Source organism: Pempheris klunzingeri, chromosome 22 (genome assembly GCF_042242105.1).
Source record: "Pempheris klunzingeri isolate RE-2024b chromosome 22, fPemKlu1.hap1, whole genome shotgun sequence".
Classification (NCBI taxonomy): domain Eukaryota; kingdom Metazoa; phylum Chordata; class Actinopteri; order Acropomatiformes; family Pempheridae; genus Pempheris; species Pempheris klunzingeri.
Window position 1 is genome coordinate 18,904,408 of NC_092033.1, and position 20,219 is coordinate 18,924,626.

Below are 20,219 nucleotides of genomic sequence, written 5' to 3' on the forward strand. Positions count from 1 at the left end.
TTAGGCTGGTTTAAGTCCTTTTTATTAGATCGATTTCAGTTTGTACATGTTAACAATGAGTCCTCTGTCCACACTAAAGTTAGACATGGAGTTCCACAAGGTTCAGTGCTAGGACCGGTTATTCTACGTAATATTGCTAAAATCAGGCCCATCATATCCACAGATGATGCAGAAAAATGTGTCCACACATTTGTCACTTCTAGGTTGGACTATTGTAACTCCTTATTATCAGACTGCCCCAATAAGTCGTTAAAGACTCTCCAGCTGGTCCAGAACGCTGCTGCTCGTGTTCTGATGAGAACTAAGAGAAGAGACCATCTTTCTCCTGTACTGGCTTCTCTTCACTGGCTTCCAGTAAAATCTAGAATAGAGTTTAAAATCCTTCTCCTCACCTACAAGGTTCTTAATGTTCAGGCTCCATCATATCTTAAAGAGCTCATAGTACCGTACTACCCCACTAGAGCACTGTGCTCCCAGAATGCAGGCCTACTGGTGGTTCCTAAAGTCCTCTAAAGTAGTGATGGAGCCAGAGCTTTCAGCTATCAGGCTCCTCTCCTGTGGAACCTCCTTCCAGTTTGGGTTTGGGGGGCAGACACCCTCTCTACATTTAAGAGTAGACTAAAAACCTTCCTTAGTGATAAAGCCTATAGTTCAGGGCTGGATCAGGCCTTGGACCAGCCCCTAGTTATGCTGCTATAGGCTCAGACTGCCGGAGGACTCCCATGATGCACTGGGCTCCTCTCTCCTCCTCTTCCTCTCCATCCTGATGCTTCATGTCTCTTTAATGTCTGTTACTAACTTGGTATCTTCCCCGGAGCCTTTCTGTGCTTTTCTCATCTCTCAGGTTCCTGTGGATCCTGGTCCTGGTTCTCCTGCTGTGGTTCTCTGGTTCCTGTGGATCCTGGTCCTGGTTCTCCTGCTGTGGTTCTCTGGTTCCTGTGGATCCTGGTCCTGGTTCTCCTGCTGTGGTTCTCTGGTTCCTGTGGATCCTGGTCCTGGTCCTGCTGATGTGGTTCTCTGGCTTCATGAATCACTGCTGCGGATCGTCGGCCACTCGTCATGTTTTTTAATAATATCATACTGCTAATCTTTTAGTCACACTTCTATTGTTAGTGCTATAGTCACTGTTAGTATGTTGTCTCTCTCTCTCTCTCTCTCTCTCTCTCTGTTCAACCTCCACCCAACACAGACCCCTACAGAAGCCCCCCCTCTGAGCCTGGGTCTGTTCCAGGTTTCTTCCTGTTAAAGGGGAGTTCTTCCTCCACTGTTTCCTAATCTAATATCTGATGCTGCTCATGTGGGGATTCTTGAATCCTTAATGTTGAATTCCTGAATCGTTGGGTCTCTCTCTAATTAAAGAGTTTGGTCTAGACCTGCTCTTTATGGAAAGTGTCTTGAGATAACACTGTTATGAATTGGCGCTCTATAAATAAAGATTGATTGATTGATTGATTGATTGATTGATTGATTGATGTTCTCTGTAGGTGTGCAAGGCTTTGTACTGATAACTATGATTGTACTGTGGTTTATAGACCCTAACCTCTTTCTCTTTCAAATTCCTCTGCTAAGGTTACAGTAACACGTTCTTGCTCAATCCAGTGGCTCACTTCCATATTCCTGTCTCAGCGAAAACCACCTGATACCAGATAACTACAGTGATTCCCGAAAGCAAGTGCCAAAATGCCCCTGATAGCTGATAAAATGAAAGGAGGAGTACACAGATCGGAAGTCCACATTTTGTTTTCTTGAGTTGTTGTTTAGTCAGCCAAGTATGGGAACTGAAACAGCATCAACCACAGCAAGACAAATTCAACAAAGAAAAAAAATAGTACTATTCTCTCATGCTGCTGCTTACTGTATGGGATGTATAGCATTTAAACAAAACCTCTCCCAAAATGTTGAACTACTCCTTTAAGTGGCACAAAAAGTAACTCTACTGAAGCCTTTTCTTTTCATTCAAAATGAAAAAGTTCATTAATTTCTTGATAACTATTCATTATTAAAAATCCATCTACTGCAGTTTCTGAGTCAGCAAACATTTTCTGCTCTTAAGATCCACCATGTGTGATGGTGTTGGGTATTTATCTTTTTTCCACTAGGCAGCATGAAACAGTTCTGGCCTCCTGTGAGTTTCCACTGGGTTAAAAAGCACTGTAATGAGTCATCCATCTTCAGTCACTTGACCTGACCAGTGCTTCAGTTAGTGGTTTTCAGTGTAGACACAATGTGCTTTTGATTCTCAAGAGGATTCTTCTGCTTTCTTTGCCACTTGGAGGAAAATAGTTGGGCTATAACTGGGCTATAAATTGATGTGAATTCTTTGGTTGCTCATTATAAGCGACTGAGAGTCAACTATAAGCCAAAACTGTAAAAAGAGATCCCTCAGCGGTATGTGAACCAGTTTCTGCTGGGTGACATACATCAGCTGCATGCAGGAAATGTATGACATAATTCATGCCGGTGGACTTTCGGGTATTTTTTATTTGCATAGTGATAAAAACGTAAGAGCAAAGTGATAAGAGAAGGGCAGGAGGATGAAATATGAACACAAAGAAAGAATGTGTATTTCTAATTATTGCAGGTAAGTTTTAAAAACCAGAGAAGAGCTTTAGAAAACCACCTCGAGGAAACTTAGTAGTATACAAGTGTTCAAATGTCAGTATTCATGCTGTCCTCTTTTCTATGTGCTTAAACTTTTACATTCAATTATTAATTACATGAGATAAAATGTGCCATTTCTGATTTAAAAAAAGTAGAAGCAGCAATGCCACAGTGAAAAAATGCTATGTTACAAGTAAAAACCCTGCATTGAAGATCGTATTTACATAGAAGTACAGTAATATTAGCATCAAGCTATACTTGAAGTAGTAAAAGTACTCATTATGCAAAATGGCCTATTTCAGAATCATCTGTATCATGTCATTGGAATATAATTATTGATGCATCACTTTAATGTTGCAGCTGGTAAAAAAGGAGCTCATAATACCTATGACCTACCTACTTTTAATACCTAAGACCTATGAAAATAGATCATTTATTAGTTTTTTTTTTTATATACAAGTGCATCAAAATTGTATTTAAGTAGAGCACTTGAGTAAATTACATAGGTAATAATGTGATTACTTTGTACAGTAACTACTAGTGTAAGAGATTCTAATTTGAAAGTTACTAGTCCCAGTATTAATCTGTTACTTCAACATTTTAGGGTTCAGCCTGTTTGCTGTCGTACCCGAGTGTGACGGAGTGTTGGCATCAGTTTGCTGTCTCTATGGTCAGTCGTGTCAATCCGAACATACTGAGCCAAAATATCATGGAGGTTTAATGTCTTTAACAACCTTCTGGTAAAGTTATATCCACTGGACTTTGTTTTAGCTTCCAGGCAGGATCCCATTTTCAGGGAAAATGATACACAAGACATGTAGAATTCTTCATTTGATGCAATAAGAAAAAATGTCTAGATGGAAGCACAGTGTTTCATCCAATGTAAGTATGATGGAGAGATGGGCCTGAATAAATAAGAAGAGATGTATAATGGATCCCACACTTCTGCACGGGGCTCAAGACTCCTCTGAATGGTATGATGAGTATGAAAATGATGCGTTCAAGAGACTGGGAAACTCTAGCACTGAAGCTGTTCTGGAGGTACTAACAGAGCATATGTTGGTTTCACCCATCTGAAGCTCAAGGGAAGTCCGATTCAGAGTCATCCGGACCGTGGTGTGGTATGAGGTGGTCAAACGGAGTGGAAAACATGGCTTAGCTGTTGTAACACTAAGACCATTTCAGGCAGAAAGGTCAACTCAGCCCTCTGCTTCCACAGCACCTGTGCCTCCAAGGAGGGCGTTTAAAATCCAGTTTGATATTGCTATAGGTTGTGAAAATGAGCGGTGGTAGTGGTGGGAAGTGGAAATAGATTAATCTTTTGCCCTCCCTCTCTCCTCTCCTCCACCGGACGTGAAAGGAACCAATAGCTCGTGTGCTGTTGACCAAACCCCCAGTCACTCATTAACTCTGTCCGGTCATGTGACCTGTGCTACCTCCGCGGCTGTAGTCAGACCATGCCCGGATTGTGTTTCTCAATCTTTCATTCACAATGTCCCCCGTTAGAGTTGTTAGATTTGTCATGCAGTGACTTGTAATGATTGACTTCTTTGGGGATTTTTGGGTCAGAACAATTTGGTCAAGGGCATGGTGACATGGAGGAGGGAGGAGACGATTAGAGGCTGTCTTTTAAAGACTGAATAACATATTTGGCATTTGTTGTGAATTTAGAAGCTTTGGGGGAATTAGCCTTTATGTGCTTTAGGGATGCACACACACACACACACACACACACACACTTAAATCATACTCCGTACTCCATCACACTACAGTACAGCTCTTTATTTTACAGAGTGAAGGACATTGTCAAACAGTGACACACTACAGTTAAGACTTCCTTTCCTATCATAAGTCATGTTGGAGAAGCAGAGGAAAAGATGAGATAAATAGTCTTTGGTGACATACAGATATGAACATATAAAGACAACTTAAATACATAACTTTCTTTAAATAGTTTGACTAAATATATATATATTTATATTCACAGATGCACGCAGCGTTCACAGTCACCCTGACGCCCCGTGGAGTGCACTGACATCTTCAAACACATTTGCAGACAATCTCAAATGCAACATTTTACAAGAGCCTTGGTCAACTGTCACAAGTGAAATTCAAGAAACTCTAGACACGTGTTTGCATTAAAGTGCTTTCCTGTGACCCTAAAGGAGATCATGTGACTTTCAAATGGAAATTCAGCAAAAAAAAAAACAAAACAAAAAAAAAAAACAAGCTACTGAGATACACCTGCACCTCCTACATCTTACAGAAACATTCCACATGCCAACTCTGCACTCATTCCTCTTTGTAATGGAGAGACATGGCAGCTCTAGACGTTTCTGTGGGGAGGTATTAGCGGTCGCGCACAGTTTGCTCACACAACTCGGCATGACGCAACATCTGACGTCACAGTAACACACTGCGCAAAACAAGACTGGGAGCACAATGGCTGCAGAGCACAGATCAAATACAGGAGATAAGTGTCCTGATAGGCTACACACACACACACACACGCATCGACTGTGTGTGTGTGTGTGTGTGTGTGTGTGTGTGTGTGTGTATGTGTGTGTGAAATAGTACATTTTAAAAAGCAGAGAGATCCACCAGGGTTTTAGAACATTTGAAAAGCATTTTAATGATCCGTCACGAGACATTGATTAGCTCCATTACAGCAGAGAGAATGGCATATTTCACCTCAGCAAGCCTTTGAACAGATTAGATTTAAGACGAAGAGACCACCGGTTATTACCCTGTGACCTCCAGGACCCCATGACCACAGACAGAAGAGCAAAAAGAAACAGAGATAAAAAAAAAAAAAAAGAATTAGGCCAAAGACACAGATTATGGTATAAAATCACATATATTGTAAAGTCATCCAATTTGTCAAGTATTGCCAGGTATTTGGTGAGTTTAAACTAATGCTCTTAGGAATACCAAACTTTCATGTTTGTGAAAATATATGCAAAATAGCAAAGGCTCAAATACTCCCATGGCTGAACAATTCAAGATCTAAATGACTGCAGTAAATCAGAAAGTGGGCCAGCAGTTCGGCTTGTATTCCTCCTATAAACACTCTCTGCATGTCGCAATCAGGCCACCGTCTTGGAATAGAAGTTACCAAGTATGTAAATAATATGTAATCTAATGATGTTTATTGTGGGTTTTATAGGTATGGTTGCATTTTTTGGAACGTTTCAGGCCTGTCAAATTTTAGCATGCTTGATAAGTAGAGCTTGACCTCAGTTATTCTCAGTCCATCATCCGCCCACCATTTTAGAGACGGGTATACATAGAAAGGAGGAAATGTCAGGGCATGTTTCTTTGATGGCGCTGGGCTATTTTCTGTACAAATTTCAAATTGGGCACACTTACACCTAACATTTTGGTCGCTGTGGTTTCTCATTAGAAAAGCCGCAATATAACAGTAGAGCTTTCAGCCGCCGTCTCAGAGCTAAGTTAAAGCCATTTAGCACACTACATGCACAACAAATGGAAATCCCCAAACTCTGGATAAAATACAAGGGGAAACTGTTGTTTTGTTACTTTGGTGAGCTGACCCTTCAATATCTGCAAACTTCAAAGCTGCATATGTGTGTGTGTGTGCATACATGTGAGGAAGCCACATGCCTTGCTCCTTATATTTAGTGTTGACTGTGCAGACCGTGGGAGGCTCAGGGCCCCCCTCCCCTGCTGTGGCGGTACATATGACTGAAGCGATTAGGTCAGGTTTATTAAACTGCTGTCAACCCAAAGTCCTGACTTGCAAGGAGAACTTATGAATCACGTGAAAAGGCTAATATTTCAGACTTGGCCTCTGGCAGGGAAAATCCCAGCAGCGGTGCGACGGAGCCGTGATCCATGGCTCCAGGGATCACTACTGTGTTGGCCTACACCCCCATAATGCAACACTGAAACTGATCCTTTGGGAAGTCAGTTTCAGCGTCTATTCCTTTCAGGGATACGGACGCTGACCCTCTTCTTTTTCATTTTCAGTGTTGCATTTGTGTGGTTAAGTCCTGACTGAGAGGGCTCTTAAACTCGGGTGTAACCCGAGTGCTGTGGCTGGTTTTGAGTGTAAACTGTGGTCCTGAAACACAAAGTCCAGCTGAGTGACGAATTCCCAGCTCAACTGAAAGCTTGTGGAATACTCCAGGGATGTCAGTGTTCATACTGAAGTTGTATATGCAGTTGTGAAATGACCTGGGAGTTCCAAAGTTGACAAAAAGGGGGCATACAAATAGAGGGGAAAGGGTTCATTGGGTCATTTACGAGGTCTTTGGGAATACATTGGTTTTGACTGGGCTCTGGCTCTGAGTGTAGGTTGAAATCCACATTAGTGGCTTAAGTGTTTGATCAATGAGCCGCAGGATAACCACCCCTGGGGAGGTCAGTTGGCAGGCAGGACCAGGCCACTGGATGGTGTTGAGGACAAGCCTTCATTCTTACATTAACAGGATTAAGAACCAAAAAGACTTTGGCGAGACTTGAATGTCCTTCAGAACGTTCAAATGTTCTCAGGACGGTGGGGGAGCTCAAACTGGGGGCTTCAAAGATATTTCAGTTATGATCTTGAACTTGAGTCTTTACAGCCAGAGGCACAGCGGTCCTTTATGAGGAGGATAACTGTCATTTTGAGATAGATAAGCAAATGGACTATATCTCTAAAGTCTAATTCAAAGGCTACAATAATACATTAGGAGATAAATAAATGGAGATATAGATAGACTTGCTGTTGGTGTTCGGAGGTGTCAGCTGACTCATCCGTAACTATGGGGGCTCCTGGGGTTGATGGGGGACGAGTCTTCCCTGCCGCTCTGACCAATGAGCTGATAGAGCCGGTGGCTGAGATTCTGCACTTGGCAGGTTCCCAGAACGCAACCCACTCTCATCAACTGGGCGTGGTGGGGGTAGTGGTGCCCACCTCGTGATGCAGAGTGGGCATGGCGGCGAACTCTCAGCGCCCTCCTCTTGGCCTGTGAGACTTCAGTGTGCCGTGCCCACGCCAGGCTCGACGAGGCTCTTCTCACTCCAGAAGCTGGTTGGTGTCTCAGGAAACCCGGCGGCCATTGTGGGGACTGGCTGGGGGCTGAAGAGGGGACAGAGATGTGAGTCTGGCTTCCTGATGTTGAGGCTTTATCCTCTCTCTGGTTGATGAGCTTATTGAGGAGGCCCAACCTGAGGAGAAAAAAGACATCTTTAGAAAAAAGTATTACCATTCCCAGCTAGCATGGCTAATGATAAAATGAATCTAAAAAAAACCTCTCTTAATTGCTGCTGCACAGAAGGATGGGACGGGGATATGATGAGGACAAAAATGGTTTTTAGATAAAAAGAGCTTTAGTCGTGGGTGCACCCGCCAGCATTGTTACTATAACAACTAATGTTGTAAGGGCACTGGTAATTCTGCAGAAATCCGATTAGCCGTACAAAGCAGCTTTGATAAACAAATCATTTTCGCCTTCTGTCTGAACTCAGCACGGCTCTGTGCACAGACGCCCATCCGTGTGGACGCCATGCTCATCTCTTAATGCACGACATAAAAGTTATTGGCTTTTCACATGTTGCCTAAAACAACATGTGCTCAGGGTTGGCCTTGCAACTTATTACATTATACAACGAAAACCTGCACCTCACTGCATTTTAATGCCCAGCTGGTTTTAACAGTAGCCATGGGGGATTTTTCCTGGCCAGCCATGTCTCAGTGGTCCTGGTGGGCTCCAGAGGACATGAGAAATTAAACAAGGCGTTAGATCAGTTCACATCATTTGCTTTCAGGATTAAATAAACCTTGTTCTGCAATGTTTTCAATATCAGTGATAAAGCGTATCACTTAATCACTTAACTAGAATTAAACAAACAACATGTTTTTGTAGTTTGGGAGAAAAGGCCCTGTGGTTCGGAGACTGACATCAGGCTAAATGAGCTGTTAAGATGGACGGGCTGCAGAGTGCGGTGGACCAGCGGGAACAGGCCGTTCAGCAAACACAGCGCAGACCAACTCGCCATCTGTTCATTGTTTGACAAAGACAGTCGCTTCTCACAACTTGACCCCGCAGCTCCTCGCTGAACTGTCACCGCTGTGTTTGCACAGCACTGCGTGACTCGGGTCCCTGAATGTTAGCTCATCACCAACGTCAAGGTCGCCGAGGAGTAAACAGGAAAAGTGCTTTTGCACCTGGCAGTGACTGGATGAATATGATGATAACGTTGAATGTCAGCAAGAGATTCTTCTTTAATATCCCTTTTAATTACAACATCAGAGCGAGGATATCTGCCGTTTGCTTTTCTGAGTCAAAGGAAAAATTCTTCCACTGCCTCAGGTTTGGTGCTATTTTCCCATGTTCTAGGAGGCAGAAGCCAAGGTTGATCTAAAAAAGTGTGTTCCACTTGTGAAACGCTGACTTGGTGTTATTTCACCATGAACTCAGTCTTGACAAGATGAGACAGCAGATGGCCTCTCTGACAGGCCGTGTTGTGGTGGCTTCGGGATTACTCTGTGAAATGTGAAGCTTTTGATTTATTCAGCAAGTTCAGCTGCTGGCACCCTGCTGGCAGGCCTGGTTGCTTGTAGGAGACCTGCTGTCCAACGGTGGCTGTGGCTGAATAAATAGCTGTGTCATGCCAGACCACAGAAAGAGGCGAGCACTATTTCCAGGACTGGCTCAGTGTGCCATGGTGCCACATCACCAAGTTCCACCCACCTGGTCTGTACAGTGAAAGTCATACTTAATTGCACAAGAAAAGCTATTCACAAGGGTCACACGGCAGCAGTGGTGGCCCCGACCCATGTCGGCCCCTTTCTGCTACACATTTCCACAGTATGTAACATTACGTAGCCCAATCACAAAACTGTTTTAAGGATGGATTTAAAGTCGGTGATGTGATGCCTACTCTAACTTCATGTGGATGACTCCTCCTTTTTAGTCATTTGGATCCTGGATGTGAAAGACCCTCATCTTGTTTAATGTGGAGAGACTTCTGCTGGATCAACCCATGAGGAGGCTCCACTGTTAAAAGTTACCTGTGGGCCCCCGTTTACCTGCACCCCCAATAGGTAATAATGCAGTTGTCTTCTTAACGGAACGGACCCTATCATTCCAGTTTCTAAGGTGCTTTGACAGTACAGCGGTACAGTAAGATACAACAAACCTGGAGCCTTTGGGCCCTAAAGGGTCTAGAAGCCCAGAGAAGTTGCCCAGTTTGAAAATCTCAGTTTGTTTATTTATTAGAGTTTCTGCTGTGTGAACCCTGATGTAAACCCTGATGTGAACCCTGATGTGAACCCTGATGTGAACCCTGTAGGAAACAGACTGTAACATGACACCAGTGTCATATTTTATGTTACAGGGGTAACACGGTGGGCAAAGCAAAGGCCAAGCAAGCCTGCCTCCCCCGAAACAGCTCCAGTTACATGGTCCTCAGAAACACGTTGGACTGCTATGCTTTTCTTCCAGAAGTTCAAAGGGTCTCGCAGTAGAGACTCTTTCCCTGTGTCACATTAGCGCTAACAAGACTAACTTGGCTGTCACAAGCCTAATCCCACAACGTGACAGTAATGGAGGTTTCCATGATTGGCAGACGATCAAAGATACCCAAGCTGCTTTGTCTGTAATTGTTCAGCCCACTATGGCTTCCGATGCCTTGCATGGTCTCAGTTTAAGGGCTTTAAACTAAAATTCCTTTGGCTGAAGATGATTTCTACGGATTTTACAGTTCGACAACAGGCCAAGCTGATCCCTTTGTGCTTCCTTGTTTGGTTTTTCTTTCATATTAACCATGGGGGCACTCGAAGCAGGAGTCTCCACATGTCGATGGCAAACTTCAGCTGCTACACTAACCCTCCCCGCAGAGGGTCAGCCTCCCAGACCCTGACCCCAGTACCATGCTGCTCGTAGCCTCTTGACATGATCAGCTCACCATCAAGCTCAGCAGAAGCCTGTAACGACTCAGTCATGTCAATCAGGTATGTTTGCACAGGAAACATCTAAAACATGCAGGGCAGGGGGCAGGTTTGGGAAACACTGCACTACATGATTACCAGAGAGGCTGAAACCTACCAACGGTAGCCTTCATCAACAGTAAATATGGCACATTCATTTATAATCTCTCACTAGGTAACAGTGGGGAGATTGTTGTTAGCAGGAAGCAGGACTGAAATAAAGGAAAGGTGATTTATGTCACACTGAACACTGGTCTCACTTGTTCGGGAACAGTTCTGCTTTCATAACCCCGTAAGTGGGCTGTGATTTTCTTTATGTCAGTAAAACTGGACATACTTTGTACAGCCAGTTTATTACATGGATATGCATTGGCCTTGTGGTCGCATCCCTTGCCGGATCGATTCCAGACAGTGACTTTTGTTGTCTTTCATACGGCCCCTCCCCCCTACTTCCTGTCTGCCTTTTCACTGCAACTATTCAACAAAGGTAAAAAACACCAAAACCACATCTTCACAGAGCGAATAGACCGACATCAAACAACAGCAGGCTGTGCTTGTTTCCCTTAAACCTTCTGATCCACACACCACTATAAGCTTCTCCCCTTATATATATATATATATATATATATATATATATATATATATATATATATATATATACACTGTTGCCCATAAAGTCAGAATCAAATGTTTTTCACCTCTTCTCATGAAATGATTGTGACAATGTGATTTATTCTTGATAAATAAAGTTTATATCTTCTCAACTTTATTGATCAAACTCTTCCAAACATATCCCAGTGAAACTTAAACCACAATGAACCTTTGCAGACTGTGGATTCAGGCTTTAACAAGATTGGGGGCATTGAACAATTATTCCAACTTTATGGGCAACAGTGTATATATATACACATATACGCCGTATACCACATGCACAAGGCCTCCACAGTGGTGTGGCTTTCTGTGCGGAGTGGAAACCTGCTCTGTTTGGATGTGGAAGCTGGAATTCAGGTCTTAGCCATTAATCCACAGTGGAATTCTCTGCCTGCATGGTTGCAGCTCCTCCTCGCCCTCCTCAACTTCAGGGTTTGGTCAGATTGACCCCCATGGATCCATTCGACTGTTTATACCATACATACATCTCTCCGCAGTCCAAGCTAAAATTCCTGTTTACAACAACCAACGAATCAAAGGAAACACACAAGCAGAGACCTCTCTTGAGATGATTCATAACAGAGGCAATCCTGCTTTCAATCATTCTGCCAGCATAAAGAGGTTTTCTGAGAATGTATGTATATATGAGGGCAAAAAGAGAGAGCCATGCTCTTGTTGTTCCTTGATAAGGAGTAAACATGTCAGAATACAGATAGCAAATCAAGAAGATGAAACCAAAGCCAACTGCATGTGTGGACTGGCTCAAGGAACATCAACAAGACAGGAAGCCACCCTGTGTGAGATGAATTCAGGCTGTCTCTCAGGTAAATGTTATGTTAAGAGTATCTTTGTCGGACGTCTGAAGCAAGTGGGTTCATTTATTTAACAAGTCGTTTGGAGGAAAACGTGACTTTATTTGGCCTTGAAAAAAGTTTCAAACTTACACACAGACTGATGTGTCATGTCCTTGTACCCTGGGGCAGACGGAGCACAGGCCGAGCGGGTCGATGTAACAAAAGCTTGACCGCAAATCAGCTTTCCGTGTCTCCGTCTTGCAGCAATGAGCTGCTTCCCACTTCTGGAATCTGTATTGTAAAGCCGCTTCGCTGCTAAAGCCATATTTAACTTGTTGTTTGGCTGTGTACCCCGGCTATTTTTCCATGCAAAAAAAAAACCCACAAGACGTTATGTAAAACGACAATGAAGGGTATGCGTTGCGTGTGATCCCAAGAATATGCAATTTCTCCATGTTTGGAAAGCGCCTGTCAGGCTCTGTTACAACGTCTTAGTGGGATTTTGTCGTGTCCTTATCAGGACACAAAGGGACAGCATGGACTCAAACACAGAACAGGGAAGGAATGGCAGACATCTGAGCTGAGGCACACTCAGCGTCCAACAGGACCAGAAAATGTAGAGCAGTCGTGTCTGTTGATATCGTGCTGTCAGCATCTGATGGTAACAGAACGGGATGTGCTCCATGGAGGGAGCAGAGGAGGGAGACTTTACTGTCCTAGTAAAAGCCACACCGGACATTTACGAGAGATGTGCGGTTTTGAGGGAGGGAGACCTCTCGCTGTTTTGTCACTATCTATACAAATATGGAGACATCCCCCTTATTTGTATAGATAGTGATCAGCTACAGTGTTAAAGGTCTTCCCAGCCACAGGCCCTCAGGGAGTGGATTTACATGCTCCACAATACCTAAACCACTGGGTTTAGGTCAAACCGCCCTGATGAGATTTAGATTTTACTGTTGTTGCAATGTGGAAAAAACTCAATCGACAATTGCAGAACGACCAGTGGAAGACAAATAAAACAGACAGCTGTTGGATCTGCAGCATTACTGAATGTTTTGGTGAGATATGTGGGAGTCTGCTCATACAGCTAATACATTTGTACATACAAACCCCACTCCACTGCTGCATGGGTGACAGAGGACAGCAGCGATGACCCGTGCTGGTGACAGCAGGGTTTACAGTGTCTCACTGCCACGTTCTCTAGGATTTATTTGTTTTCTGATTCACCGTTGAGTGAAAAGTGCGTGTTCATTGTAGGTCTTAAAGACAGAGGAGCGCCAGACGACTTTCTTTATCAGGAAGATTTTTCATCTTATTTTCCACATCAATCTTTTCAATTCCGTCCCACGTGAGGCTGATCATTCCTCAGCATGTTCAAGTGACAACAGAATAATATTCTGGGTTATTAGATAACAACTTCACGATCAGAATATCAATACATACAGATGCATATGCTGAATAAACCATAGAACGCTGTTCTGCCAGTAGGAATGAGTAGGAATGCCAGTCCTGACCTCTCAGTCCACAGTATAAACACAGAGCGAAGATTGTTCACCGCTGATCAGCTGCTGCTTTTATCAAACACGGACATCGCTTCACATAATGCTACTGAGGACATGCAAGTGAGAAAAACGAGGATGCAGTTTAAGAGACTTGGGCACGGTGGATTGTAGAGAATGGTCAGAGCAGGCCCTCGGGGGCCCCACGCTGGATTTTGTCCAGGGTCCCTACCCTACACCCAACACTGAGTCTCCTTCCAGCAGCTGTGGATCCAAAATCCACCAGAAGAGGGCATTCACGCACCAACTCATCCACCTCTCTCACTGCTCCCCACCAAAGCAACTCCACACAGCGATTGCATCGCTGGCCGTGCAGGCAGGCCTCCCTCACACATCAGTGTGAGTAGTGTGTACTCTGTGCGTGTGTGTGTGTGTGTGTGTGTGAGTGTGTGCGTGTGTGTTTGGCGGACTGTGAGTAATCACACCGGTTGTTGTGCTGTTGCCTAATATTTTATGCAGGGCTTTGTGAATAAAGCTCTGCCACTTAAGGGGTGGAAAAGTACAGGTGCCACTCTGTTCCTCACATGATCCTTTACAACGGTCTGTATTTCTGGCCCGGCTATTCATAGAGACAAACTGGTTTTCCCACCTAGAAAATAACAGTTTTCCGTATAGAATAAAGCAAACAGAAGCTCTATAATTACTCATGTGAGGACTGACGGATGCAGAGGTGGAGGAAGGAGAAGAAGCAGAGAAGCAGACAGATCATCAGAGCCAATGAACTGAATCAGAAACGGGTCACATCTCCTGTAGAGCTGCTGTGACGAGCGACACATCTCACACTTTAGTTCCCATCTCATAGATTAACCTGCAGGACCTCATGACCACTTCCTTTAAACCTTAGCCTACTTTATACATTACCAACAGGAAGAATGACAGTAAAACTAAAACTCCCTCTAAACACTGTCAGGCTACATGACTTAGAAATAAAATGGGCTTTCTTGTGGTCAGGTCTATTGAATGTGTGAAATAAGAGGGGGGCGTCTGGCTGTGAGGCAGCAGGCTGCCACCCTCCATGGCTGACGTGCCTCTCTCCAGCAGGGCTTCTCTCAGGGCAGATAAAGTGTTTTATTGTAGCACGGGAAAGGCTTCGACCTTGCAGGCTGCACTATCCACTATCTGTCCGACACAACAGCACAGCACTTTCACTTTTACACACAGTAACCCTGCTGTGATTAATCAGGCTGAATGATTCAGTCTGCAGTTAACCAACAGTAACCTCAAACAATAAGGGTGAAAGTCTCAGGAATGCTAATGTCACGTCTGTGGTTTATGGCTGCTGACATTTGGGGAAATGAGCCTTTAAACTCTGAAAAGGACATTAGCTTTTAAAAGGTTTGGAGCTGTCACACTGGAAACACACACCTAAACACCTAATGGGGCTACTGTACATGTCATAATGAGTCCAGGCAGCTCTGACATGACCTGCAATGCTGCTTATTATTTCTTATGATTAAGAGTTCAGCCAATCAGCGGAGCCCTGGAGCCTCTGGTCCCATCCCAGAGCGCGGGGAGTGCGCGGGTCCTACCTGCTGCTGTCGGGACGCTCCTCCGCCGGCAGAGCCAGCAGCTGCTGGAGGGAGACCAGGCTGATGCAACACACAGTCAACGGGAAAAGGGACCGCATCTCCGGGCCAACTGTCTGCCTCACACCCCCGCAGGGACGGACGGGATGGCCGCACGGACTGGGCAAAGTGTAAACCCCACCAAGAGTGGGAATACACAAGAAAAAAGAAAAAAGAAAAAAAAGAATAGAAAGGTGCTCCTGAAGGCTGGTGGTTCAGATATCCAGGCTTGGAGGGGGCTTTGCTGATGAACTCTGTGGGGGAAGCAGAAGTGATGCACGGTCAGGTAACCTGTTGCTCGCAGCCCCCTTCACTGCATTCATGTGAAACCTCCACACACACACACACACACACACACACACACACACACACACACCATCCAGTGCCCTCTGCTTCAGCACACAGAGGAGGACTCCTCTTTCTCCTGACAACACCCAAAAATGCAGCCTCAATCCATTTTGCAAACACTTGTGTGTGTAAACTGTCCCAATCTGTGAATAACCTACCTTCTGCTGCTCACAGTCCGGTTTTAGCTCCAAGCTTTTTTTCTCTCTCTCCCATGAATCCAAACGTGTTGGTCAAGACCAGGTTCTGCTGAGTGCAGCTGAGTCCTGCTCCCATGGAGGTTAAATAGTGAGTGGGAGGAGTTCACTGACTCAAGTGCCGGTGGGCAATTTCTGAGTTCAAGGTGCTGCAACACCACTCTGATGTGGCAGGGAAGACTTCCAGCAGCTACTGACTGCTCCTGTGCTCTCAATAAACTACATCACAGAATGAGTTTTTTGTGTTTTGTCTCCTTTGCTTGGCACCAAACAAAACAGGTGCTAATTTTAACTGTGGTGTATTAGTAATAATAATAATTATAATAATAAAACCAACAAATAAAAAAAGTTCCACGGTGTTGCTGGTGTTGCTTATCTAGACCGTAAAGCACAGAATGTCATGTTGATTGTAAGATGAGCGCTGAGCAGCGCAGACTCGCTGTCGTGTCTCAGGAGTTTTATAGGAATATTACAGTGACATCATACAGTAAATTAAGCAACACGGCATTACAGGTCCCACTAGGAAGATTAGAATATAGTGTAGGGATTTCTTAAATAGAAAAAACTACATAAGAGGTCACCGTAGAGTCACAGTCCAGCACCACAGAAACACTAGTAGCCCCCCAGAGCCATAGCCCTGGTAGGTCAGGATGCTGAGGATACCTGTCAGGATTAATTTAGTACTATTCAGCGCAAAAGTCTTCAAGCTATCATAATCCACCACGTGCCTACTCAGGAAAATAGCCTAATTTTCATGAATTTCTTGAGCAGTCTGTCTCTCTGGCCAAGCCCCTCTCCTATCTCTTATCATTCCTGTCAGCCAAGTGTGTGAGACAGATAGGCAGAAATACAGGAATCTTCTCAGAACCCCCACAACTGTTTGCCAAGTCACACTTACAGTCCAATCATGGAGCACCATTGATAAATTTCCACCACTTTCAGTTGTGTTTTGAAATCCCTTACGCCAGATGTGTCACAGGTCTACACATGCATCGTACAACTCGGTTTAATGACTCAGATCCTATGCAGTTTATTTAATCTCATTCGTGAGGATTTTTGTACCGAGTCCAAGTCCCCACCTTCCTTTCTTACTTGAATGATTGAGGAACACACACACACACACACACACACACCTGATCCCGCCTAAAATGTGGATATGTAACATTCATTTCCAAGAAAGCATGTCGAGGGGGGGGGGCTGTGTCCCCAGCTGAGTGGATGCCTTTCCCGGTACTGGACAGACACGTCCATGAACGAGAGAAACAACAACAGAGACTCCATGAAAAATGTTAAGGATGCAGTGTTTGTTATTTGTCTGTTTGCTCCTGTTAAAATCAGCAGGCCTGCCACTGCAAAGGATTTTCAGCTGAGAATAGCTAGACAAACCCCCATCTGTGTCTCCTTATCCTTTTATTTTCACTTACTATTCCAATTCAAATAAACTTTATTGGCATGGCAGAGCAGAAACCTACATTACCAAAGCAGTACAGAAAATGATTAACTCTGACAAATGCGCAGTAAAAATGCAATAATATGCAAATGTCAACAATCATATCTAATAATACGATATAATCCAAAACACATTATAATAATAAGACAGTAAATGATGTTATGCAATATTTCCCACTCGTATAATCATGGGTTAATCTTTTATTAAAAGAGGAGGACACAGAGCATGTCTGACTGCCGGGGTTAGGAAACACTGCAACAAGTTGGGAAGTGGGTCAAACTTGTTTTGTGTGTTACTGTTTTTTCTAGAAAGGTCTTGCAGCGTTACAAAGATTTGTGGGTTTTTGCAACAAAACAAAAAAAAAAAAAATTCAGATAATAACGACGTGGGGGACGATAGAAAAGAGCCATTGCTTGTCTATCATTTCGATTTTTTTTCTTCTTCCTTTGTATTAACAAGGGAAACCTTCATTGCATCATGTAATACTGTCATATCTCCAGGAGCTACAGAAGGAGTTTGATATGAGTAAAGGACTAAGACAGCAGACAACCTACAGCAATCAAACAATCAAATCACTGAGCCCAGTTTCTACAACTCCTGGTTAAGTTAGGCCACCAGAGTAAAAGCAGTAATCTAACTCTTTGGACGCAATAAACATCCCAAATCCACGATTTGTAACAGTGAGAACATGATAAGAGCATCATGGATTCTGTGTATCGTGTTGTGTAGTTGTTGCCAACTCAGGATTGGAGCCTTGTGTGCTACGCTGGCCAGCGTTTAATGTGAAGTGCTGCGTGAGTGATATCTGCCCAGACAGATTCGTCAGTGAGAGTTGCCAACTTCTCACCCCTGCCGCTATCATCTTACAGCTCGCCTCTGCTCAGGCCGTTCTTTGATCATCTCGTGGAGTTTCTCAGTAGTTATAATACCATCAGCGTTTGTGCCACAGCATGACCTGCCAGCGACAGACTAATCCTGGTTTGGTTGTAATGAAAGAAGCCTCACAGCCTTTGGTTTGGCTTCACTTTCAAGCCAATTTGGGTTGTGTTGTCAAGTGAGTGCACTCCAGACCTTCGACTACCTCCTTGGTTTAGGGCTAGAGTTAAGGTTAGAGTTGACTGGTTCAGAATGGATACTGCACACTGACCTGTTGGTACCCATTGTACTTAGTGGTACCTATTGATTTGACTGTGATGACGCCACGCTTCATGAAACATTTCCCTACACAGACAGCTGATAGTAACTCATTTCTCACACTGACCTGGCTGTGGAAACAGGTCACTTCTTCACTGGTTCTGACCCGTTTATGTAAGAGTTCTCTGGCATGCGACAGCAGCCAATGAATCGCTCCCCGCTGGTCTCTGAACACAGGCTTCCCGCCGGGTTTGATCTCTCAATCATGCACTGGTTTTACTTTTGTTTTAGGCTGCAATTAGCGAACATGAGGGAGTACCCCGTGGAGCCGCCGAAACGTGGCACAGGACGGTTTGAAAAGAGCCGCCATCTGGGGCTTTGAAACCCGGGATGTAGTCAAGTGATCAAAGAGCAGAGGGACCTTCGCTCGCTTGTGTGGTGCTGTCTGTCTGCTCTGTGTTAATGTGAAGCTTGTGTAAACAGTGCAAACAAGCAGTGCTGTCTCATTAGGCGTGATGACAACAACACTGACCGTAGCGAAGGGGACTCGAACAGGCTTTAAAGTTCAGGAAGAATGTTGCTTGTTGCTTCATGCAGTTGTTGAAGTTTCTGCTCCGGCACTTGATGAACTGTCCGAAGTCGGCATCTCACTATAAAATACCTGGGCACTGATTTAGTGAAATTATTCAAACAGGAGGAAACATTGCTCAGCGGTGGATTAATACCCATCTGGTAGAGAGTACAGTGTGTGACAATTTGATTGAACCAACCCTTTAACTTTAACTTGTAGTTAACATCTTCAGCACGTGTAGAGACGCGTGCTGTGTTGTGTTTTAGGGGGTTAACGTGAAACAGCAGCTCGGTGCCGTTTATGATACCAAACTAATGAATCATTCCAGCAGAGGCAGTGTGACCTGAGGCGGCTGAGCTGAAGGCCTTCACATACAAACACACCTGCAGGTCTGGGGAGGATGACGGGCTCCTCAGGCAGAAGGGAAACTAGAGGCTCATGTATAACAGCGTGTCCAGTTCCTGCTGCTACATCGTGTGCCTCCTAACAGATCTTTTCATCCTTCGCTGTTTCATCCTCCCTGCTGATCATCGAAAGCCACATTTTACCTCGATATTTGTAACATTTGAGCTTGTTCGTGCTCTTGTTTGTATTTGTTTATTTAGTCCTGATTCCAGTCCACACCTTAGGAGCACACCCTCCACTCCCTCCTCCCTCCTGCCTCCTTGTACAAATAAGTGACACAGTCAGAGATAATGGACATAAACTGTAGCTTTTCTAAACTGACTATTATATCTGTGTTGTCTGTTGTGGGTTTGGACTTAATTTAAACCAAGCTTGTCTCACCGACTTGAGTCTAACCCATCAGGCGCTACTGTGTGGTAGTCTAATGGTTGCTGCCCCCTAGTGAACTTCATGTCACATCAACAGAATCCACTGCCCAGCTGCGCCTGCTGAGAGTGGATCTGTTATGGTGCTTCCCATGAGGACCAGCCTGACTTAACCTCCCAAATACAAAACAGATATCGTTTATCAGTATATTTGGACAACAAAAACGGACATGATATCAGGGCGTAGTCTCGAATTTTAAAATAATTGTTGCACAGGTCACTGTTAAGCCCCAAAGAAGATGTCAATTTAAAAACATCCTTCCATTTTCCCACATTTTCTCCCGTGCTGTTAGCATCCTCTGGGCTGCTTAGTTAAACTTTGTTTACATTGCCTCTTTGAGATGGTGAACAACAGAGTTTGTTTGAATGGCTTGTTGTCTCTGTCCGAGCCCTCTCAGTCAAGTTTGTTTGGCATGGCTGCTCACCAGTGCAGTGGTGTGTGTGGGAGGAGACCCGGAGGAGGGAACTAAACAGTACAGTGTTCTGCCAGTTTTGTGAACAAATGAGGGATTGGATTTCAGTGTGGGAAAGATGATGGCGAAGGGCAGAAGAGGCTGATAACAGCAGAGATCACAGTGCCTAA

The 20,219-nt window shown here is 44.3% G+C and overlaps 1 protein-coding gene across 1 annotated transcript; it reads right to left on the reverse strand.

Annotated features, from left to right (window-relative positions):
• Positions 1-4,368: 4,368 nt before the first annotated feature.
• Positions 4,369-15,178, reverse strand: adm2a (adrenomedullin 2a). Its single transcript, XM_070854163.1, has 2 exons — positions 15,074-15,178; positions 4,369-7,773 (listed from the first exon to the last, which is right to left on the reverse strand). The coding sequence occupies exons 1-2, from the start codon at positions 15,169-15,171 to the stop codon at positions 7,356-7,358; spliced, it is 516 nt and encodes a 171-aa protein (XP_070710264.1). The 5' UTR covers positions 15,172-15,178; the 3' UTR covers positions 4,369-7,355.
• Between the last annotated feature and the right edge of the window lie 5,041 nt (positions 15,179-20,219).

What these genes read in the sequence shown, in the direction of transcription:
- adm2a (XM_070854163.1), bottom strand. Translation starts at nt 15,171, where the DNA reads ATGCGGTCCCTTTTCCCGTTGACTGTGTGTTGCATCAGCCTGGTCTCC. An exon ending in GAGCGTCCCGACAGCAGCAG is followed by an intron (nt 7,774 to 15,073) that starts GTAGGACCCGCG and finishes TTTTCTCCTCAG; the next exon opens with GTTGGGCCTCCTCAATAAGC.